The sequence below is a fragment of the Protopterus annectens genome, chromosome 13.part0 (assembly GCF_019279795.1).
Source record: "Protopterus annectens isolate FY-2018-M chromosome 13.part0, PAN1.0, whole genome shotgun sequence".
In the NCBI taxonomy this organism is placed as follows: Eukaryota; Metazoa; Chordata; order Ceratodontiformes; family Protopteridae; genus Protopterus; species Protopterus annectens.
The window spans coordinates 900,744,668-900,769,596 of record NC_056747.1 but is presented as its reverse complement, the minus strand read 5'-3'; the positions used below and the strand labels follow the sequence as shown (position 1 = coordinate 900,769,596).

Sequence of the window (24,929 nt, the reverse complement as noted above, 5' to 3'; positions counted from 1 at the left end):
CCACCACGGTGAAAGCCAAAGGGGACCGGACATCCTAAGAAAGGACCCAACAGGGGAGTCAGAGCTGAACCTCCAGGCACCAAGGAGAAGGCTCCACTCCGACAAACTTGGAGATGTCACCATTCCCTCAGATCAGACGCCGAGGCTACGGCTCCACGAGCCTATCGGATCCGAGCTAGTCAGATCTGACCTGTTCAAGGTCATGGCAGGCATCGAGGTACAAGGTACCATCGGCGCAGGTCCCTCGATGCAGTGTGTCCTCGGATCCAAGGACTCCGAAACCAGAGGTCAGATCGCAGAAGTAATAGGGGTGAAAAAGGGCTGCATGCTCCCCGCTCTGGAGGGAGAAGGGGCAGGCAAGACTCCCATCTGTATCTGGGTGCAGATGAACTTCCACAGCATCCTATCCATCTCCGCTTTGTTAAGGCTATGGGTGGAGCAGGAGTAAGAGGCAACCAACACCGGCCTGTAGGGATGGGGAGGAGTAGCCTGAGCTGGCAACCAGGTCCGGAGCTGAGGCAAACAGAGCTGGGGAGACTCCGGCCTCGGAGCAAACCTAACTTTAGCTGGTGGGCCAGTCAAAGCAGCGCTTCTTTGGCCTATCCCTCTTAAAAGATTTGTCTCCATCCTTGGTCATCTTAGCAGGAGTTTGAGTCCCAGAGGCCGGGGAGGGGGCAGGGCAGCAGGGTTTTGAGTCCCGGAGGATGAAGAGGAAAGAAGGCCCTTCAGGATAAGCTTGTTCCTCTTGCTCATGAGTGCCCAGGGATTAAACCCAGCACATATTGAATAGGATGTCTAAGATGGCCTGCCCCAAGATAAACGGTACACAGTGTGGCTATCGACTGGGAAGAGCTTATGGCCACACTATGTACATGTTCTGAAGCTGGGTTTGGGAGCTTCGGACATTGTCCCAACCTAAGGCCCAGCACACACACCGTCACAGTCCACACACACAAGAGGAAAGATAACGGGAATTTTTTTTAAACTGACAGAAAAGCAGGAGGGGAGGTAGAAAAGCAGAGAAATAGTAGAAGAGAGAAGAATGGAGAAGATTTTTACCAAAATAAGCACTTACCACAACTTTTACAGCACAGAGCATGGATCACGATGTGGACATGAAGCGCGGCAAATGAGATCTGGGGAGATGAAGGAGATGGGAGCATTATGGGTAAGAGGAGGAGCTTTGAGCTCTGATCAGATGCTGGATATGCGGCTAAGTCGGATCTGAGATGGATCCAGGAGCCCACAGGTTGAAAACCAAATAAAGACAACTTCAGATATAAAGGTTCACACTTTCGGGAAGGATTAGGGGTTTGAAGAGGGAGGGAAGTCTTGCAGATCATCAATCAGACTTATTAAACTGTCCTTTGTTCTAGGGGCTTCCTCCTTTCTTTTTGAAACCTCCCTGCCACTGCTTTTTAAATGTTTGCTTATAATCAGTTTGCAGCATCTGCCTATTTTATTGCTTTTTGACAAAGGTAGAGGTAGGATTAAACCCCTTTACAAACTTGGAGAAGGAAGGCTGAAAAATCTAAGAAATTTCTTGAATCAGCTTACATCTCTCATCATACTTTTTAAGGACTGCTGCAGCAGACTGTCCAAAACTAAATGTTTAAAGGGAATTCAAACTCTCAGCTTTGACACCCTCAGGAAGGTTCTAACATGTACCTCCTCAATATCCCAGTGGCAGCAGCCCAGAAAGTCACATTAACAGAATCATAAGCACATTTTAAACAGTGGGTAGCCAATTGAGAAACATAAGCAATCAGGTTACACAAAGATGTCTTTTTCCTCAGAAGATGAAACACGTCAATATTCCTTGTGCTCTCAAAACAAGGCATAGATTAACATACAAGATTAACAGTTGAAAATTCCAAAAATAAGTGTTACAAAAATATACACTTTTTTCCCAAATCTATCAAAAGCACTCCAATTCTTGTTAGAAGGGATGGGGGGTTGTTATTAACTAAATGTTTAGCTGCAGCAGAGTTCATCAGAGAAATAACAGCTGGGTCTGCTCTGGGACTAGTACATAAAAAACAGTAAGAACTTTGTAAAACCTATCTGCCTTCTTGGGAGCAGGAGGACAGCTGTCACAAATATATCCCACAATGCTGAAATAACAGGAGGAATAGGTGTAGGTTCAGATGAACCCAGCTGCAATAAATCATAAAAATCACTTGGTCATTACGTTCCACTGAAACAACCGATTCATCCTGGAAATGGTTTCAGATAAAGAGAATTCTTCAAAGGGACTGTCAGAAGCCACACGTTCCTCAAAGTTTGAATCAGAAATCTGAGGAGAAAACACACAAGTTGTTCCCTCACAATCATTTTGTAGTTCAAAATCTTGAAGCTCATCAGAAAATGAAGAACTCCTATTCTCTTGTCAGAAACACCTGAACTGGAAGGGTCAAGAGCCTGAACCTAAGCCCTGAGAGAAGCCCAGTAAAGTCACTCCTGTCCAAAGTAACTTTCTGGTTCTTTTTGATAGGGATTTCAAAATAAGCAGACCCACTTTTGCCAAGCAAGACCTCCCTACGGACAGATAATCCATTGTGGCTAGGCAGAGAGAAGTCCCACTACAAACAAGAGTGGTTCTCCCTTGCCCACCAATGTCACTTCAACAGTCATATGGGAGGTGTCTAACCCCTGGTCCATGGTGGTTATATGAAATACACCAGAGGGAGCCAAGGAAAAAGATGAATGGTCTGAGTAACCAGGAATGGCCACAACAGAGTCAACCATCTGAAGTTGATGCACTTTAGCAGGGTGCTATGGTGGCAAAATATATAAGCTTAAAAACATCCAAATACACAATATTGACAAAAGTTAAACTAAGGAAGGGTGTATGGCCTTTCCCCACTGTTCTTTGCATTTGGAGATAGAACACTTAAAATACCACAGGGTGCAAAAACAATGTTTTTGGACATGGTTAAAACTTTTGTCAATATTTTGTGTGTTGAAATGTTTGTGTTCAGATATTTTGCTGTCAATATTTTTATTGTCAATCTTATGCTATTTAGTTCATTTCTAGCACTATCCACGAAATGCATGTATAATTATACACACACTATATATATATATATATATATATATATATATATATATATATATATATATATATATATATATATATGTACCCTCAAAAGGACAATACTTAGTACCTCATTACACCTCTCTCTCCAATGTGTCTACTACGTATTTGCACAATTTTATACAAACAAAAAATGTTAATTGTTGACCTATTGAACTATATCAATGTAAAATTGTTACTTAGCTTCTTTTTAATGCAACTTTAACTTTATGCATGTATCCCAACATATGTGAATCGTTTTGCTATAACTGCTACTATATCAATATTGTTTAAAATTGTACTTGTTTTAAAATGTATTACTGGAGCTTTTCTCCTCGGGTCTCCACTGAAAATGGGCCACAAGCCCAGTTTGACAAAGCCGGTTAACAAATGTCAATAAATAAATAAATATATATATATTTATATACATACAGAGACAGAGAGAAAGGGAGACATCAAATACTGAAGGCTCAGAAGACTGAATAAAGAAACGGCGATCATTTTAGATTCAATCTAAAATGATCAAAAATAAAAAAACAAAACTAATAACCCACATTCACTGCTAATTATATATACCAACTCCAAAATCACACAACAGCGGGGTAAGGGCAACTTTTCTCACTGTGCTGCAACATGATGTTGAACAGAAAGCAGTCATCAAAAACATCATTAAGAAGAACATTCACTTATATGAGCATTCACTGTCATTTACAACACTAAAATGTGTTCACTCTTGACTTTCAACCATATATATGCAGATTTTATATCTATATACATATGTACATACACACACACACACATATACAGCTGTTATTTCTTGATACAAAGCCTATCCCTATCATCCAGTTATCTTGGTTCCTCCCACTATTTTCCCCTTGATAATTTGCTCCCTATACACAAGCGCCCTGGCTTACTTCATCCAGTAACTTCCCAGTGTTTCCTGCCTACTCTCTATCCATTAATTTATATCAGCAAAATCTCCTTATTCCATACACTCACTAGCTTAATCTTCCACATACTGCCACTTTATATGCAAGATGTTTTATCTCAGCTTTGTTCTTCTCCAGCACCTGCTTTAAACAAAACAGCCTCTTGTTTCTCTGCTAGTCTTTCCTTACCTCATTCACCATAACTTTCCATTTCGGTTTACATTCTTCTACTTGTAGTACATATGACAGCTGTAACTGCTTAGCCTTAAAGTAACCCTTTCAATCAGGCAACCCCGTGTCCCATTGTTCTGTCATTAGGATAGATCATCTTATCCCAATTAATCATATGCCTCTTTTCTTTCCAAATGAAGTTCCTTACTTTTTGATATAACTTATCATTTGGTTGATAACACATCTGTCCAACAAACAGAATAGAGGAGACCAAAAACATTTTCACAGTCTGTATCTTACTATCCAGATCCATAATCATGAACTTGCATTCCCTTACATTTTGGATTACTTTCGGTTTAGTTTTCTCCCACATCTCCTTTGTCACTAGTTATGAGTCTTTCTTAATTCATGCTCCTAGGCAATACATTTTTCACAACCATGAAGGTATGGAAATTCCTGCACTAATTTATACATTAGCACATAGCTACACAAACAATACTATTCCTTTCTGCCTCCCTTTTCACTCATACTCCTTGGATGTTTGTAACTCTTATTTCATTGCTAATGCCTCTAAACATACTGCAAACAGGGGAACATGATATACCAGCCTCATTTCTCTAGACAAACTGAATTAATCAGACATTCCACCGCCCAATTTTCACCCTCCTTTCTATCCAATATATATTCTCCTTGTTATTTCAACAGGTGACACAAATTCAGCCATTGCCCTTAATAAACTCCCAACTTCCTCTACAAAAGCTTTCTCGGCATACAGGTTTACCAGTACTAATGGTCATTTTGTCCTCTGAATCCTTCTGAACCATCAGAGTTCCATTAGTACTGTCACATGTCTATCTCCCCCTTTCACAAATCTATCGAGCTTGGCAACACTCTTGCTAATCTTTTTTTGCTAGTATATGCACACAATACTTTGTAGTCATTATTTAACACTAAAATTGATCTATTTGAGGCAGAATCTACAGGACCTTCCCCTCTTTAGGCAAAGCCACCACCACAACCTTTTTTTTCCAGGATGCAGTTACCCCACCCCCTTTTAAAACACTATTACACAATTTCTTCTGTAACTTAACTAGGGTCCTCCTCCCAACTTCCAGGTTTCTATAGTTATACTTATCCAACCCTGGTGACTTACCTGTAGCCTTCTTGCCCATTACCATTTTTATTTCTTACTCTTCTAGTTACAATGAACTGTTAAGGCTTGAACTCTACAAAAGCAAAGGTTTACCATGAAATGAATGTTCCCACAAAATCGTATCCTTCTCACTCCATTCATCTGCTTTGTAAAGACTTTAATAACATACCTAGGATATTTTTCTAATTCCTTCAGGGTATTTTATTTTCTGGACCTAGGATCACTTAGCTTTAAGTCTCTCTCTCTACTTTCTTTTTTCTCAACCACTACAAAAAAAGTTGTGATGTAGGGTTATCATCACAGAATAATTGTCTGACACTTTTCCAAGCTCATGGATATTGTCCAAATGCCCAGATACTCTCCCTGACAACTCTCAATTGCTCCCCTCCTCATTATTAAGGTTCTCTAAATTTCTTCATCTTACAGGTGAATTTCTTTGCAACTGTGAAAGCTAAGAAGTCTGAAGATTAAGAACACTTTTTGACAACAGCATGGAAAATGTTGCAAATCACTTTTGATACCTGTCCAGCTGCAAGACAAGTTGGACAAAGAAGAGATCCTGAAGAGGCTACTCTGTTGCACCGACAGTGGAAAGAAAATAAGTGGGACACACAAAGTTAGTGCATGGTTGTGTGTGTCTGTGTACTACTCAACACCAACTGCTGCAGGGCCAGACCCACGAGCAACAAAGAGGTCAGAACAGACCATAGCACTATTGCTCAATTCCTAGGATAGGGGTTGACAAGTTCATTAAGCACCTGCTGAGTCACAGTAAAAGCCATCTACAGAGGTGTGATACTTGACACTAAAGCAGTCAACCAGATGGATGCTACACAAGGATCAGTACAAACGCCAACACTCATAAGTTTGACACTATAAATGTTGCTATCCTGTATGTCAATGTCAGCAATCCTGGACTCAATTACAAAAACAAAGGAATCAGTGAAGAAAATTAGGAAGCCTCCATCAGCCAAAGAAACAGATGAGTAAGAAACTGCAGACAGCTTCTTCAGGGGTCCTAACTAGGGCATCCACAAACGTGTTATAATCAAAAGTTTGGAAAAGGTACAGGTGAGGTTCTCTTAGATGTTGGTCTAAGGCCCAGAATATGGTTTATCTTGTCAGATACAGAGATTAGGTTTTGTGATTTAGAAAGCTGCATGGGTACTTACTTTCAACAACTTGCAAATTATTTTTTATCATCGTCCATCATCCATTTTATTTATTTATTTTTTTTAATTTTCAAAATCTTTTGGGTTTCTAATACCATGATGGGAATGGACCCCATTACTAAGTCAAAGTATAATTAAAGTTCATGAAATTAGTATTGCTTCAATCTTTGATGTCAGCCAGAAGTGCTGTTCACAGCACCCACAGTGGGGCCAGTAATGACGACTCCTGCAATTCGTATGGCGTTACATGTTACACATGTATTGGTAACATATCTAAATAGGAGTGTAAATTCTTTTTTATAAGACCCATTGCTCCTACTACTACTGGAACTGTCTGGGTTATCTTTCTTCCCCGTTGCCCTAATTTCTGCCTGAAAATCCTGGTATTTTAGGACTTTGTCTCTCTGTACGCAAGACACTCTAGTCACTGGGTATAGCAATTTCAATAATATATGCTACTTTTGTATTGTCATTGAATACTATTATCTGGTTTCCTTGCATCTATTTTTGAACTGTTGGTAATGGATAACCCCATGTGATATAAACATAATTTTCTATGATGCTTTGTGGCTCAGGTTTCCAGTGCTTTTTAGCTACTTCAGTTATAATGTTTGCACAGTCCCCAATGCAACAGCCTTGCCACATTATGGCTTTCAGTATACAGTCCTTCTGCCATCAGTATGTCACAACCAGCAACAAGGTGTCCAACTGTTTCCAGTTCTGTTTTACAAAACGTGTATTGGTTTATTTCTCCCACATGCTCAATGGACTTTGTAAACCAAAGTGTACATAGTCCACTGTTGTCTTGGGCCACCAATATTAACCTTTCTTCTTTTGTTTTAAATTCACCTCTCCTTAACCATTCCTGTGCCTGATCCTGATCAACGTGAGGTTGTTCCAAGAATTTTCTATACTGGCAACTATATTTTTAAATTTTCCACATTTCTTGCCTTCTTATCTGATCCTTCACCTTGTATTCTATTTTGTTTTGTTTTATGGCACATTCAGTTGCTAGCAAACTGTAGAGTTCAATTTTTAATAGCTTAAATGGCTAAATAGCCTCAAACATAAAAAAGGAAACAGATCCATTAGTAGTAGAAAACCAAAAAAATATAGTATATATAAAAAATATATGTGTGTTGTGTGACTGCTGACCAATGCCTATCCTTGGGACAGAGGGATATCATGGGAAACTGAATGTGTAAGTATAGTCACCAATATTATAGGGACCAGAAAAAATAATAATCTTTGGTTGCCCAGAAATAGGTATCCACAGAAAAATAGCAATATCCTTGGTATATATTAATAGCCACAAAATATCCAATGAAATATATTATCATCAGAAAGAAAAATATAAATGAAATATCCCTTTACACAATGTGAAGTATACATAGCAATGCTACGTTCATTTAGAAAAAATCCATATATTCAACATAGAAGTCATAAATGGACACTGTTAGCCTCTGCTTTTACATCAATAAAGTCTTTTTGTTCCATAAAGACTATTTGGAAAAGAAATGGATTATAAAGTTGGGAAGCTTATTCCCATCAGGGCTTAATGAGTATTTGTGACTGACCAATTAGCCGAAGACTTGTTCTTAGGTTAGATTATAAAAGGAAGCAATTGTATCATTGTTCTTTATCACACTGATGAAGGCTATGTATTTTGTACAGCCAAAACCGGTCTGTTTCCTTTTTTATGTTTATGAGGCTATTTAGCCATTTAAGCTATTAAATATTGAAAGCTACAGTTTTTGCTGGCTCCCTTCTATTTTTTTAGTGCAATTTGTACTTTTGGAGCCGTGCAGTTGCTGTACTTGCAGGGGCTGCCATTTTTCAATTACATTCAGTTGCTGCCTGAATTTCATCTACTTCTTGTTTGACTTCCATTCCTGCTTGATGCCGAAATGCTTTTGCCAAACTAAACAGGGAAGTCACCTTAGACATTCTCCTCATGTTTCAAAACTTTTACTATGTTTGGGCCTTGTGAGGTTAGCAAATATGTATGCAGTCTCATTATTGCAGATCTATACAAGTAGTCAATTTCAAGGAGGCCCATACCTCCTTCATAATGGGGAATATATATTCTTGGTATACACCTATTTTTATAAAACATTTGATGGACATGAATCATCCTTTTCCTGTTCACATTATCTAACCCCTTCTGGGGACAGTCAATCACTTCAAAACTAAGTTAGGACAGGAAGTGCAAATTGGTTTATAGCTTGGACTTAGTTTCTAGATGTCAATGCTGTTTTCAGTATCAAGTCTTCTAAAATATTCCTTACTGAGTTTTATTCTCATTTGTTCATGTTTTATTGTTGATCCTTCATCAATTCCCAAATATTTATACAATCCCTCTTGCTCAAGTTCTTTTATATCACATTCCTGTGCCAAACTGAAGTTTTCTTGGTGCTGCAGCTTTCCTACTTTAAAGGTTGCTTTTGCACATTTATCAAGGTCAAATGACATTCTTATGCTGTTGTTGTTTGTCTTTCGGCTTTTTCCAGTTAGGGGTCGCCACAGCGGAACTCCGGTCTGCTAATGATTGGCAGTAGACTTTCACAAACGCCGAGGTGCCAGCTCGACGTTCAACCTTCAACGAAGGCACACCCATTTACGCATGTCTTTCGAATGCCCACCCAACCGCAGGGAGGACCTGCAGACTCCACACAGAAGGCACTTCCCGCACTCCAGCCGAGAATCGAACAGGAGAACCTCTTGCTGTGAGGCAACAACACTACCGCTGCACCACCGCGGATTCAAATATCATCTGAAAACATGTTGACCACTTGCAGTTGTGCTTTCAATTTCTCATTTGATGAGCTACACACTTTTAAATCCTCTACAAAAAGAAGATAATTAGTCTTTACACTTTGTTGCTTTCTGGGAGCCAAATTATAGCCATGACCTAATCTGTCAAGTAGACGGCTTAATGGGTTAAGGGCAAGACAAAAAGAGCAGCAGTGAGAGTCACCCTGGAATATCCCCCTTCGAATCGTCATCTCTGAAAGAATACTTTGTCCTTTATCATAGCTTAACCGTAAAGTGGTTTGCCACGGTTTCATGGTCGCTGTAATGTAATCAGTCAGTGAAGTGTGTATCTTATACATTTTTAAACACTTCTCCATGAATGTAGGATACTATCAAATGCTTTTTTTGTAGTCTATCCATGCCATACTTACATTCTTCCCTATTTTGCAGTCTCTATTATGACTAACATCAAATGATCCTTCATTCCATATGACTTTCTTTTAACAACATGTTGTTCTATTTCTGTGATTGAGTTCTCTTCTAAATGACTATAAACTCTGCCGGCATCAATTTCCATGTATAGTTTATACAAAGTCAGAAGGCAAGTTATTGGTCTATAATTTTAGGATGCCTTGCAGGTTTCACTCGAGTAGGACCATTGTTTTTCCTGTTGTAAGCCAGGCTGGTGTCTGTTCAGGGTGCATATATAAATAGTTCTTACTTATGGCTAAATCTTCATGTAAAGATGTTAATACTTTTAACCAGAAGTTAGGTACTGCTTCTGGGCCTGGGGTTTTCCAGTTAGGAGCTTTTCTTAACTTTGTTTCAATCGCCCTGGCGATTACGTCATCACATTCCAAATCCTGTACATTTGAACTTCTTGTTCTTTCCTTCATGTTTTCTATCCATTTAGCATCTTTGTTATGTTCCAATGGGTTTTCATAGAAACTTCTTCAAAATGTTTTTGGTGGTACTTTAATTCCTTGCACCTTGCTTCTCAATTCTCTATAAAACTTATTTGTGTCATCAATAAATTGCTTGTTTTGTGCTTTTCCTTTATATTTGTGTGTCTAAGTTTATCTGCCTATGCTATTAGTTTATTATTTGTGACAGTGCACAATAACTTCTGATCTCTTCTGATAGAGTGCATTGATTTTTATCTTGTCTGAGTATTTTTCTTGATCGGCTCCCTCTTCTATACCCTAACAGTGACACTTCTTGTCTTAACTGCTTTATAGTTTTCTATTCGATACTTCATGATAGTATTTGATTTCTCCCCTTCCTTTGCCTTACTACCATGTGTTTTTGTGGCAAGACTATCTGCTATTAATTTAGCTGCACAGTAGTATATCCTATTTACTTCTGTTATATCACATAAATCTCTATGGACAGTCCTAATTACTGTGTTCATTTGTTTTATCAAACATCTAACGTTTGGGGTTTTATTGACTTTCTGTAGTTTATTTGTTTCACTGATCTTAACACGTCTGTCCATCACTAATAAATCAAGCAACTGTTCTCTTAAATCGTTTTCTTCTACACTGAGGGCATATTCTTTGTTCACGATTTCCTGTGAGCATTCTGTGGATAGTTCCACAGCATCTTACTGTACCACATTCTCTTTGGTTTCATCCTGTGTTGTCCATTGCTCTTTCATGAGAACTCACCGGCCCATCATCCCACAACATTGGATGCATCAGCGTTCCCACAGTTTCCTGTTCCTCCCCCTTGCTGTGCAACTCCAACTGAAAGTTTGTAATGGTTTCTTAAGACATTAAAGTAACTTCATCTGGTAACTGATCAGATGTTTCCCACTCTACTAGTTTTGGCTTAATTAGGGGATCCATTGCTCTGCCGTGCTGTTTTCTGAGTTAGATTTTCTACATTAAATCCTTCACTTCACAAATAATCTATAACCTCAGTTTCTATTTCTTTAACTTCTCCATTACTAATCATCTTTTCTACTTTTCCTCGGTTTTCTTATTTTTTGTATTGTAAAATTTTCCATGTTCGGATGCCTTTGCCTATATTTCTCTTCAAATATCTTTGGTGCTGCTCTTTTTGTATTGATTATTTTTTACCTTCTCCTTTGCACAAATACACCATATTAAATCTTATTCCATGTCCATATTCCTCCTTCAGATGTCTCCTGATCCTCCTGTTTCTCCTTCCTTTGGGGACTCGTTTCATCATGCTGTGATGTAACCTGTGTTAATCTTTCTACACTAAATCCTTCACTTTGCAAGTATTCCACAACTTCTTCCTCTGTTTTTAACCTCTCATCTTCTGTTGTATGTTCCCGCTTTGTGATCTTATTTTATTTTTAATTGTGAAATTTTCCATATATGGATGGCTTTTTCCTGTATTTTGCTTTGAATATCTCTGGGGCTGTCTTTTTTGGGTTAATTTGGCTTTCTATTGTGCATAAATATTGCACCATATCAAACTTCTCTTTCTTTCCCATCTCCATATTTCTTTTTTATACCTTTGAAAAGTATCTAGATTTTGTTCTTTACATTTTCAGCCTTCCTCAGGTGCTTCTTTTTCAAAACAGTGCAAGGTTTCTTGGTCTATATAATGTTTTTCATAAATCTGTTGTATTAATGAAAACAAATTTTTATTTGAAGCTTCTGACAGTTTTTCTTGTGGAAGTATTTTTCTTTCCTCCAATTTCTCTGTCTTGCTGTACATCTTCTGTCTGGAAATTCTGAGCTTATTGCATAACAGTACCAATACAAAATTTCTATCGTCTTTGCTGGTCTATCAGTTTCTGTGTTTTTTGTGGACTGTTGCTTCCTTCTACAACAGGGAGGGGCATCCCCCTAGGCTTGGCCTAGCCCCATTATAGGAATGTTTCCATGCCCTGAGGATTCTACACTGTCATGTTTTCCAATTCTGGCACCAGTGCCCCCTATGAGGATTGGGCACTTTTCTATCCTGGGTCATGTGCACCCAGCAAATTTTTTTTTTTTTACTTTTTGACCTACTTCTGTCCATAATATATGCTATATAAAGTCTATACATCAGCATTATCTTGGGGAGATTTTTTTTTTTTTTTTTTTTTTTTTACAAAAACAGGGTCCACCTCATGAAGGTACTCACCAAGACTGGAGGATGGATTCAGTTTCAGTAATACTATTCTCTTTTGCTTGTTGATTTTATAGTCTCTCTATTCGGACACTATTTTTTACTACCCGATTTAGGACGTAGAAAGAAAGATATGGACTTCTCGTCTACAGGTTTAAAAATGTTTCGATCTCTTGGGAGCATTTGGAGATTCTGAAGGATACGCAGAAGCTACAGGCTCTAAGACCAGTGAAAAAGCCTTCAGCACCAAAACATCATTACATCACTGCAAGACTGTTGAGGTATTTTCTTGAATGTAATGCAGCCATAACTGATTTTTCTTTCTTTTGTTTTTGTTTTTTATGATGCAGAGTGCTGGGGGTAAAGGCCTAAAAAAATGAAGCACGTAAAAACATTGCACTCTACAACCAATCAGAATAAGCATGAATTAAGCCTTATTTGTAGACAGATTTCATTACCACTTGTATTTGTTTTAACCAGAAAACATCTTTATTGAATTATCACTTATGACACAGGCAATTATACATTTATATAAATGTAAACAAAGCATACTGACCCTTTTCAGTTGCAAACATACAACACAATACTCTACACAATCATTGTCAATTAAACATTACACAACCCATTCAAGCCCTGCCCTTCCCTTAAACCTCATTCTTCCTCCACAATGTTATCCTACATGCACTGTTCCCACAATTCCCATTTTTAACACAAGTTGCTGCTACCCTTTTCTAGAGATACCACTTCCAGTTCTTTTATCTCTGTTACTATATGCATTACTTCTAATATGGTTGGTTTAGACTTGGATTTCTATTTTCTAATAAATTATTTTTTTAGTAGCGACCAGAATTAAACTCAGGCACAACTAGGTCTAGGTAATTCAGATTATCACACTTCAAAAAATCAACATCATTTACTCAGTTACAACAATTTGCCCATCCAGTATTTCTAGCAAAGTAGTTTGCAGTGAATTTTTAAAGTCTACCAACTCATTACACTCCCAAAAAATATTTTCCCAGTTACTATTTCTTCCCCATAATACCTAAAACATTAGCAAGCTACCAGAGGAAAAATTCTTTGGCGTCTGCTAGGGTTATAAAAAATACCTATGCAAATATTTTCAACCAGAAATCCTAAACTTTCTAGACTATGCTGCATATTTGGGAGATATATATATATATATATATCCTCCCATTATTTCCTTGTGAATTGCTTAACCAATCTCTCTCCTCAAATTTTCTAAACTACTCTGATTAATTCCTATAGTCATTGTGCAATATTTTATATTCCCTACTAATCATCTTTTTTTTTTTATAACTGTACCTTCTTTTCTAGATTCAACTAAAAACTCTACCGGTGCTGGCCTTTTACTTAGGATCCCCCTATTTCTCTCTGTGGAACTTACTAGTGTGAATTCAATTCAATAGAATTCAAAGAACTACTATGGCAATTGAAAGCTAATGCCACCACCAGTCCAGGACACAATGATCTGGTCTCTCTTACCAGCTTTCTAAAATTAAAAGCAGATTTTCTTTTTTAGAGGCGACAATATTGCTATGATTGTTGTAATTTTGCAAATATTACAAGTATCATTATTACAATTACACTGACAGAAGAAATTGGATTATATATTGTATAACTTTTGCATTTTTAACTACCATTTTTTCATTCATAAGGTCGATAAATTACTTTACAATAGTTTTTATGTGTTTATATACTCACACTAGCAAGTTCCAACACATTTTACATTTTTTTATGTAGTTTTTATGTACAAGGGAGTCTGTTTCTTTAAATCTATACATACTCATGAATTATATCGTAATTTGTTAATGTGTTAATTGATTTTATTATAAATAAGATGTGAATGAGTGTCACTGTCATTCTGAGGAAGTCATATGTAATTTTGACGAAAGCGCTCAATAAATTTCAGATTATCTGGCATCCAGCTCGTGCTTTTCGTGGTTTCTAGTTACAGTGTTTGAATATGTTCAAGGACTGTACCACAAAATATACTTACTACAAAATAATAAAGACATGGATGTCCAGATTCATTGGGGGGTGGGGGGGGGGGGAGTAGGGAGTAGGTAGAAAAATTAGAAGTTATGTACCTACCATAACGTTCCATGTTAGTTGTCTTCTCTCTCCTTCTTTCTTGCTGGATGGGTTCGGAGCCAATCCTCGGCCACGACTCGGCACTTGCTAAGCTCAAGAGCTAATTTTACCAGCTCGAGGCAACCGTATATCCCATGATGCAAGGTGGAGATTACTCAGATCTCGTTTGGTAGCTAAAGAAATAGCAGTATTTTCTTCCAACTTAAGAGGAGGAAGAAAATAAGGATACTAAATAACATCATAACCCTCTAGAAAGGATCAACATAATCTAGTGACACTAGGAGTTGAACAGCTAGGAAAAAAGTAATAACCTCTTAATAGAAGATGTATAATCTTCCCGGTCTGACCAGGCTAGGGGGATGGAGGGCGGGACGCAAGAAAGAAGGCGAGAAGACAACTAACATGGAACGTTATGGTAGGTACATAACTTCTAAATGTTAAGTTGTCAATCTCGCCTTCATTCTTGCTGGATGGGACCGCGTCCCTAGCACCTCTATCCTGGGTGGCTCAATGGAACAGACTCTTGAGAACGGTGGAACCAAAATTTGCTCTGTCTCTGGAGACCAAATCTAATTTGTAATGTGAAACAAAGGTATGAGGAGAGGCCCATGTGGCTGCTGCACAAATAGTGTCTATTGGAAGTCTAGCTTGAAAAGCTGTAGATGTAGCTAGAGCTCTGGTAGAATGGGCTTTTGCCTCTGAGCTGATAAATGTAAGTGATCACAGAAGACAGCCACCTAGATAAAGTTACCTTAGAAACTGGAAGGCCTTTCCTGTTCCCTGCATAGGACAGAAATAGTTGATCAGATTTCCTAAAAATTTTTGTCTTATCCAGATAATATCTGAGCTGGCGGTGAACATCGAGATAATGTAACTTTTGTTCAGCTCTATCAGAATAGTTCGGAAAAAATACTGGAAGATCAATGGATTGATTTAGGTTAGTTTGTGATTCTACCTTTGGTAAGAAAGATGGATTAGTTCTTAGGGATACCCTGTCTTTGTGGAATATTAGATAGGGAGGGCGAACACAGACAGCATGAAGCTCAGATACTCTTCTGTCAGATGTAATGGCAACTAGAAAAAGTGTCTTCCAAGAAAGCAATTTCAAAGAACAGGCAGCTGCAGGTTCGAACGGGGGAAGAATCAAGGATGTTAAAATTAAATTTAGATCCCACTGTGGTGGGGGGTCTCTAATCGGAGGTTTCAATAAAAAGATACCTCGAAGGAATGCCTTGCAAAGTTTATGTGACATAATGTTGTGGTCCAAAAAGCCTACATGAAAATTTGAAATGGCTGCCAGTTGAACTTTCACTGTGGAAGAAGAGGATCCTGAATGAAAAATGTCAGCTAGGAAGTCCAATACCGAATGAATTGGAGCAGTATAGGGGTCTATGTTCCTAGCTTTTGCCCAGAAAGAGATACGTCGCCATTTACTAGTGTAAATCTTTCTGGTAGAAGATTTTAGGGAAGCTACTATGATATCCCGTACAGGATTAGAAATCATAGGAAGCCTGGCTAAGGATGGAAGTGGAGCAACCAAGCAGTGAGGTTGAGAGAGGGTATGGATTTGGTGCAGTTGACCCGACTGGTGGGTCAGAAGATCTAGAACTGGGTCCAGATGCCATGGCTGTACCAAGAGGTAATGATGTAGGAACGGAAACCATATCTGTCGAGGCCAATAAGGGGCAATGAGAATCAACTTGTCTCTCAAAGCGGTTGCTTTCTGAATTAGCTGAGGTATCAGCAGAAAAGGTGGAAAGGCATAAAGAAGTCCCCGGGGCCAATCTTGGGTTAGAGCGTCTCTGGAGGGATGGCCTGGAAGGGAGAAGACAGAGAAGAAGTCTGGGCATTTGCTGTTTTGAGGTGTAGCGAAAAGGTCGCAGCAAGGAAGACCCCACTTCTGAAAAATCTCTTCCGTCACTGACTGTTTGAGAGACCACTCGTGAGGCATGAGAATAGCTCTGCTCAATCTGTCCGCTATGATGTTGGATTTCCCGGGGATATGAGTTGCTATCAGAAACCGGTGAGAGGAGATTGCCCATTGCCAAAGTCTGAGAGCCTCTCGACACAGTGGATAGGACTTGGTTCCTCCCTGTTTGTTTATATACCACACTACGGACATATTGTCCATTTGGACTGCAATAGTTCCCAGGGGAAGAGAGTCGTTGAGGGCTTGCAACGTTAAAAGCACTGCTCATCTCCAGAACATTTATGTGCAGATGGTACTCGAAAGGTTGCCAAGTGCCATGGACCATTCTGCCCTGATAATGCCCCCCCACCCGATCAGGGAGGCGTCCGATGTAACCGTGGCAACCGGGGCAAGAGGAACAAATGGTCTGCCTTGATGGATTTGAGGGGACGATATCCACCAAGGCAGATGTCTTTTGCAAGTTGAAGTTACTATGATCTCGTGACGCATGGGAAGTTGTTGAAAGGACCATTGGGTGAACAGCATCCATTGTAGAAGCCGCATATAAAAGTGGGCGAGGGGAAGAAGTGTTATGACAGCCGCCATAAGACTCAGTACTTTCAGAGCAAATCTGGCCTGAATTTTGTTGCTGAGTAGAATCACTTGGACGTGTCTTTGAATGTCCAAGATCCTTTGGTCTGTCAACCTTGTTGAAAGTTGTACAGTGTCCAATCTTGCGCCTATAAAAGTAATATATTGACAAGGCAGATTTTTCGAAATTTATAGAAATTCCTAGCCCTCTGCAAGTGTGAATGGTGTAATTTCTGGCTTGGAGAAGCTGATGCCTGGTGGTGGCAGTGAGGAGCCAGTCGTCTAGATATGGAAACACCTGGAATCCTTGATGTCTCAAGTGAGCCGTAACCACTGCCATGCATTTGGTGAACACTCTGGGGGCTGTAGTGAGTCCAAAGGGCAGGGCTCTGAATTGGAAGTGACTGGTCCCCAGCCGGAAGCGGAGAAATCTTCTGGAGCGTCTGTGAATTTTTATGTGGTAGTACGCATCCTGAAGATCTATTGAGCACATCCAATTGTCCTTGCCCAGAAAGGGCAGAATGGACTGAAGCGTGACCATCCGGAATCTTGACTTCTTTACAAACTTGTTGAGTTTGCTGAGATCTAATATTGGTCTCCAATCTCCTGTCTTTTTTGGAACTAAAAAGAACCTTGAGTAGATTTCGGATCCTATTTGGTCCGCTGGGACTGGCTGGATGGCTCTTTTTACTAGCAGTTTTGATATTTCTAGTACTGCTAATTCCCTTAGACCGGGTGGAAGGTCTGGAAGGGTTCCCTTTTGTTGAATTGGGGTTTGAATAAAGGGAATTTTGTAACCCTTGGATATATAATTGACTGTACCCATTTGTCTTGAGAAAGGGAAAGCCAGGCTATTGGGTACAGCGATAGTTTTCCCCCGACTGCCTCCGAAGGCGGACAATCGGGCAACATCTCAGGGATGCTGGAAGGGTTTGTCAGAAAGAGGCTCTCTGCTACCCTGATTCTGCGGACCACCTCTGCCCCTAGGGCGGCGTCTATTATTGTCACCCCCTCTGCCTCTGGGGGTAAACTGACTTTGTGCGTCAGGCGTGACTCCTTGAGATTTGCGGAACCACATTTTCCCTCCCTTCTGTCCTTTGGGGTAAGGTCTAGAAGGGGTGGAGAAACGGAATCCTACGGCAGACAGAGTCTTGCCATCTTGTTCGCATCTAGTCAAAGTGTCTTTCACTTGAGGACCGAACAAGGTCGAGCCATCAAAGGGGGAGTTTGTGAAAGACGCCTTGAAGGTGTCTGCAAAATTACAAAGGCGCATCCAGGACTGACGCCTTAAAGCCACTCCTGTGCCTGCGGCCCTACTCGCTCCATCGGCTGCATAAGAAATGAGCCGCATGGAGGAGTTAGCAATGGAGTTAAGGATTCCTAGCTGTGAGCTAATCTTATCCTGAGACCCAGCAGCTGACGGATCCTGTAAAACTTCTCCCAACTCTTTAAGAACATCTCTTTGAAGGCGGGTGAAGTGGCATAAGTAGTTCAGTGATCTCATAGCAAAAGTCGCTGAAGAAAAAATCCGATTACCGTACCTGTCCATAGTCCTAGAATCTTTATTAGGAGGATGGACAGGTATTGAAGGATCAGCTAATTCCTTCTTGGTGGCAGCAGCCACCACCATGGCATCAACTGGGACACCCTTTGTCAAATATTGTCTATCTTGTGGGGCAGTAATAAATTTTGAAGGTCTCCTAGGGATAGGTTCCACCGAATCTGGAGCCATCCACGCCTTTCGAGCCACTACCTCCATGAGAGGGTCGAAAGGCGGAGACACCCAGGAGGTGGAGGGTCGACGCCTCCAGGTATACTGACTCGTCCTCGGAGGGATTAAGGGAGGGCCAGTTCCCCCCTCTGTTTAAGGATTTCAAGGATGTCTGAAAATGAGACATCCTCAGAGGAGGACCTTTGGGATCCCTCCAACTCATCCAAGTCAGTATCTGATGTAGTAGACTCAGGGGAGTCTAAATGTTTCCTCTTACACGTCCTCTTACACGGGGGTTCTCCTGACGGATCAGGAGAAGCCTCGCAAGAGGAAGATATTCCCAATGGGGAAACCTGAGTCGTTGGATCTCTGGGCCCGGGAGCAAGAGAGTGGGAAGAGACGTCAGCAGGCACTGTAGTGGGAGGAGCTGATGGAACTGACCGTTGACTAAGCCCAGGGGCTAGTACACTCCTCATCACCTCGAAGGCTCCCCCGTCAGAGAGACCAGAAAGTTCCCTCTCCGAAGAGATAGGAACCCCAGGCCTCACCGAGAGGGAAGGCTCCGAGGCAGATGTCGGGGCAGAGCTCACCAATGCTGAAGCTCCGAGAGGGAGAACGGGGTCGGACAAGGGTCCGATGCCACTCGCCCCCTCAGAGCCGACGAGAGAGACTAGACACCCGGATCCCTCCAATGAAGGTCTCAAGGAGGAAATCGGAGCCGAGGACGACGGAGCCGAAAGGGGTGGTATCGGCTCCGAAGTCACAACCGTACCGGTTCCGAGGAGCTCCGGCTCCGAACTCTGTAAGAGAGTCGAAGGAGAAATGCTCGGTGGATGTTATATAGCTACAGTCTGTTGAGATGGGCTATGGAGTATTTGGGCCAATGCCTGAGACTTTAATAGTCTACTCACCACTCTCTCAAGGTCGTGATCAGATAGCCTGGATGACCGAGAAAATCGGCTCCGATGGCTCCGCTCCGAGAACAAAGGTGATCTCGGAGCCAAATGTATGGATTCCACTGAAGGGGATCGAGATCTCTTTTTTGAGATCAAATGGAACCATCGGAGCCGAAGATACGTCGGCTCCAGCTGGAGCCGACAAGGAGTGTCTGGATCTGGTAGTATCGGCGCCGGATGGAGCCGATACTGAGACTGGCATGGAAAGATCAGCTCCGGCTGGAGCCGATCTCGAGCCTGGTGAGGAAGGACCTGAAGCCGACGGCTTGGAAGCTGGAGCCAAAGGCTTAACAGGTTTCGAGGGCTTCCCCGGCACCGACTTAGTTGGGGAGCTCTTGGGCTTTAATAAGCCCCTTAATATGAGTTTATTTTTTCATTCCTGCAGGACTCTTGGGCTGAAAGCATGACAGATAGCACAAGAGTCCTGCAGGTGCGAAATTCCCAGGCAATAAACACAAGAAGTGTGACTGTCTGTCAGAGACATCTTCTGACAGCACGAGTCACACTTCTTGAAGCCTGAGACCTTAGTGTCCTTCGACATAACTGTGTCGATGAAAACAGTAACACAATCACACACAAAAACCACTCAGTCCAACAAATTAAATTAAATTAATGAAATTAAATTAAATTAACCAGGGAAAACACACAGTCACACACAAACAATCCCTGACTGGAAAATATTTAGGGAGGGGAAGGCCTAAGGCCTGACTAGGGACAAGGGAATATTTAGTCAAAAAGAAGGGAACACTGACGGGAATAGGGCTAAGGTGAGTCGATAATTAACAAAATATAATATATATATATATATATATATATATATAAAGTTAAAGGGGGGTAGACGAAAAGTCTCTGAAAAGTTCTTACCAAGAGCTGGTAAAAGAAGGCACCTCGTTAGCGAAGCGGCAAACGAGATCTGAGTAATCTCCGCCTTGCATCATGGGATATAGGGTTGCCTCGAGCTGGTAAAATTAGCTCTCGAGCTTAGCAAGTGCCGAGTAAGAGCAGAGGATCGGCTTCGAACCCATCCAGCAAGAATGAAGGCGAGATTGACAACTTAACATCAAGCCATTATACAGACCAAATTAATTCTATATTGACTGAGAGAGACTAACTCTCAGAGGTGGTGAAAAGCACTGAAACAATGTAGGATACATGACAGGACTTCATGCAGTCTATGCCAACACCAAAGGTGGGAAACAGACCAGCTCTGATTTCTCACAAGGATATTGTCACTACTTCAAGAAATTTTGGTCAGGAAATGACAGAGTGAGAACACTAGAAATCCAAATGTAGCAACCTACTGTTACAGTGACAAGCTACATAGAAAGAACTCACTATTCCAATCAGGGGTTATTTTCAAAATGTATGGTACTGGCAGAGTACTTTAAAATTTCACCAACTCAGTACACGTTGCATCCCAATATTACTATTACTTGTCTTGGTCATTAAGCTAGTCCACTCTAAAAGGTCCAAGAAAGTCAGCTAATGGCAAAACATTAAAGAAGCTAAGAGACCATAACATTCAAGTACAACTTCCTGGAAAGAGTGAAGCAAGCATCAGGCCACACACTGTTCTGTGGTAGAAAAGTGTGATTAAAAATAACTGCACACTAGTTCATGTAAATTTTAATTGCAGCAACCACATCTCATGGATGAGCACAGAAGTTACACAAAATGAATAGCCTTTAAAATAAATCAGTAAAACAATCTACTATATTCATCAACGTCCCACATCTTACCAAATTCAATAAATACAGAACCGACAGGCTCCACTGTTTTCTCTCTGTTCTGTTCTGAATGTTTTGCTACCACAGGCTCAGTAAGACGTGCACTTATATGACATTCCTGTAAAGAATACATGGGAAAAAAGATGTCAATAAAAAATCCTTAAGTTACGCCCTACAAGCCACACTTTTCTGAACAAAAACAGCTGCAAATAAGATGGTACTGTTTAAACTGGCTGAATGCCCATCGTTTGCAGTGCCCTTTCATCAAATACTCATCCACAGCAAACTTCCTCCCACCTCTCACCTCTGAAAGAAATGTCTTAAGTGGAGTGGTTTTCTTCAAACTGCCAGTAGTGCATGCTGTGGGAAACCCAAGTGTCTGACCATGTCCTGTGATATACTGGCACTTCTTTCATGATTAATTCCTCCAACTTGGACCAAGAAAGTGCTGGGATAGGCCCCAGTTCCCCCTGCAACCCTAAAGCAGCTTAAGTATGTAATCAAAGGATGACTTAACTTCCAGGAGTCAATCAGCTGAGTAACACTAATAAGACCCTCTGTTGCTAGTAACCGCGACACAGAAACAGACAGCAGATCCCAGTCCTGAATAAAACTACCTCATATCAACTAACGATATCAAAGAATTTAACCTGCTGTTGACTAGGAAGGTCCGGCAATTCAAACTACCTTTAAAATGTTGCAAGTCTTCAGGACAGGACAATATTTACAAACATTTTAAAACATTGCCATAAAATACAGATAAGCTATTTAAAGTCAATATGGTTCACTAGACTAATAACCGATATACTATTAGCACCAGGCCTTTTTATAAACCTCACTGTGACTACTTTTAACGCATACTTCTAGAGCTAAAACAAATTAAATTCTCTGCAGATCTATGGTCAAGAAAGCATGCATCAATAACATTCTAAGTTAGTCTAACCTGTGAAAACACAACAGAAAATCCTTGAATAATAAGAACACTGTTACAGAAAACCAACATCTAGTTGTAAATCAGCCAATGCTGGATATCGATCTCCTTTTTCAGCAGATGGATGTCTGCAAGGTACTTAGCTGCACACTTTCACCAACAATAAGTAAAGAGAACCAGTGTGTGAAGTAGCTTGTAATCCCTGTACTCTACTCTATTTTTTGTTGTTGCTCAGGAGTAGCAACAGAGCTAGCATATCAACTGCTCTTAGGGGAGTCTAAAGGAGCATTGAGAGAGTAAAGTGAAGTCCATAAACAGTTGTGAAGGAAAGCTACAGCCCGCAGTGTATTTTTTAAACTCACATTTTAGCTACCTAATTTATTAATGGGTAATGCTATCAACCACTTATGTTTAAACTATTAACAAATACCCCTATGATCATGACGCCACCCAAGCTGTTCAGCTTGTGATTCTTTCCCCCACCTTGGAGTGGATGGACTAGGTAATCCAAGGCACAACAGTTATGTATGAACCATGATGTCCTTACCTGTCCACCTCAACAAACCAGTTGTCCACCCCCTCCACAAGGTCACCTTTTTTCTCCTGACAGACCTTAAAGAGCTACCAAGTTCTGTCCAGTTAGCATATTATCTTGCTTTCCAATAATATCTGACACTAGGAACAGCAAATTCAGTCTGAGGTGGAGAAGGACAAGCAATGCACTGAGAGAGACACGGAAGGAGCTTAGGCAAACTAAACTCTTCCTCACAGCTCATCAGTGCCCAATGGTGACCAGTCCCTGTACCCTACAGTGGTCACAATGAATAATACAAGACTGTCTTGCTAAAGAAGACAATGACTGTATAACTAAAAAAAAAAAAAAAAAAAAAAAAAAACAACTTTGCTAACTGTCAAGCAGCACTCAGAAATTATATACTTACCATAAAAACCGAACTGCATATTCATAGTTCATTCCTCTACACAACTAGAACTGAAGCTACCGTTCTCAGTTTATCAACATCAGTCAAAACTTTCCCGGATTTCAAGTCCTCTTATATACACTGACAATAACCAGTGCTTTGCACTCCCCCTCTCTAGATCTGAAGTAGGCTACTCATTAGTGGAACTTGAGAAATATCTACATAAATATGCATGCACATGCGTGCATTTACACACACACACTTACACCTAATGCACCTATAACCCTCTTCTGTCAGGCTAGGGGAGAAAGTGGGCAAGGATGCAAGAAGGATGATACATGACCATGCAGGCCTATCATTATTGGCAAGTCCAAAAACGTCTGAACTAGTCATGGTCTGGGTCATCCTCCTCAACAATAGTCAAAGACCCCAGAAGACTCTCCTTGGTAGCATCATGAAAGAATACTATGAATATTTATGGTCTGAAAGAAAACTTTGAATGAGAGGCTATATCCATGTTATAATCCCTTATGAAAGTATTTACATAAGTCTTAAGTCATAACAACACATCACTTACAGAAACATTTTTGACAAAGGCTTGTGATGTAGTCATTGTCCTTGTCCTTGCAGAATAGGCCTAGGCTGCTGTGCTAGTTCCTTACCACGCTTATCATAACCCAGATTACCATCTGGATAAGGCAGTCTCAGATAGCTTTTGCCCATACTATCAGTAAAGTACGCAAACAATTGTGAATCTTAGACATTTAGTCCTGTCTAGGTAAAAATGAAGTTCTCTACGCATATCCATACAGAGCAGCAGATACCCTCTGTATTAGAAATAATCTGAAACAAATGCAGGCAGACTTATAGACTGTTGACTTCCATACTTAATGTGGGCATAGACAGGAGTTTATTTACAGGACTATCCTGCATATGTGGAGGACCAGGTACGTCAATTTAACACTCAATGCCTGAAGTTCAGAAATACTCTCTTTTTCAGTGGTGATTACATTAGGAAGGTATTTTATTGTCAGAAATGTTAGCTTTACCTTACAGACAGGTTCAAAGAGAGTGTGTGGGAGCTGTTGTATAGATCTCATGATGGGGGGTGGGCCTCTTAAATCCAGCCTGGAAAAAAAAGGTGCCTTTTGGAAAGGGCTTTCAAAACTTAAGAGAAGCTACTAATGAATTTGAGACCTTGGTGGCAACTGGAAATGGCAAGCTTGTGCAGTAATATAGATGGGTAATAGACTCCTTTAACAGAGATTTATTTATTAATTCATTTATTTCTATTTGTTTACTGGGAAGGTTTGACTGGGTGTAAAATAAGCAAACAGTGGAGGCCTAGGGAAAAAAGCTCCAAAGAACAGTAACATACTACTAATGTATGCAGAATAAAGAATGGCAGAATGAAAATAAAAAAAATGAACATGCTGATTGGAGAGCCCAATCAACATACATGTTGTAAATTGACAGACATTATTCTGTGTAGCTACTCCAGCATAACTGCAGAGCGTGACCAATACATCAACTGAGTGCCCCAGACTACCAGAGACATTATTCTGTGTAGCTGCTCCAGTACAATTGCAGAGCATGTGCAGTACATCAACGGAGTGCTCCGGACTACCAGAAGCAGGGAGAAGAGGACTAAAGACTTTTAATGCAATGACATTCTTTACAAAAGGCAAGATATTTATTTTCTTAAGTAATGGCATTGTATAATAGCAAAA

General features: G+C 40.4%; 1 protein-coding gene across 2 annotated transcripts in view; it reads right to left on the bottom strand.

The window, feature by feature from the left end:
* LOC122787759 (breast cancer type 1 susceptibility protein homolog) overlaps positions 1-24,929 on the bottom strand; it is a 536,873-nt gene that overhangs the window by 22,995 nt on the left and 488,949 nt on the right. For both annotated transcript variants that reach the window (XM_044054655.1, XM_044054656.1), the window contains exon 7: positions 21,361-21,466. In XM_044054655.1, the coding sequence (XP_043910590.1) occupies positions 21,361-21,466 (106 nt within the window). The remainder of the gene's footprint in view (positions 1-21,360; positions 21,467-24,929) is intronic.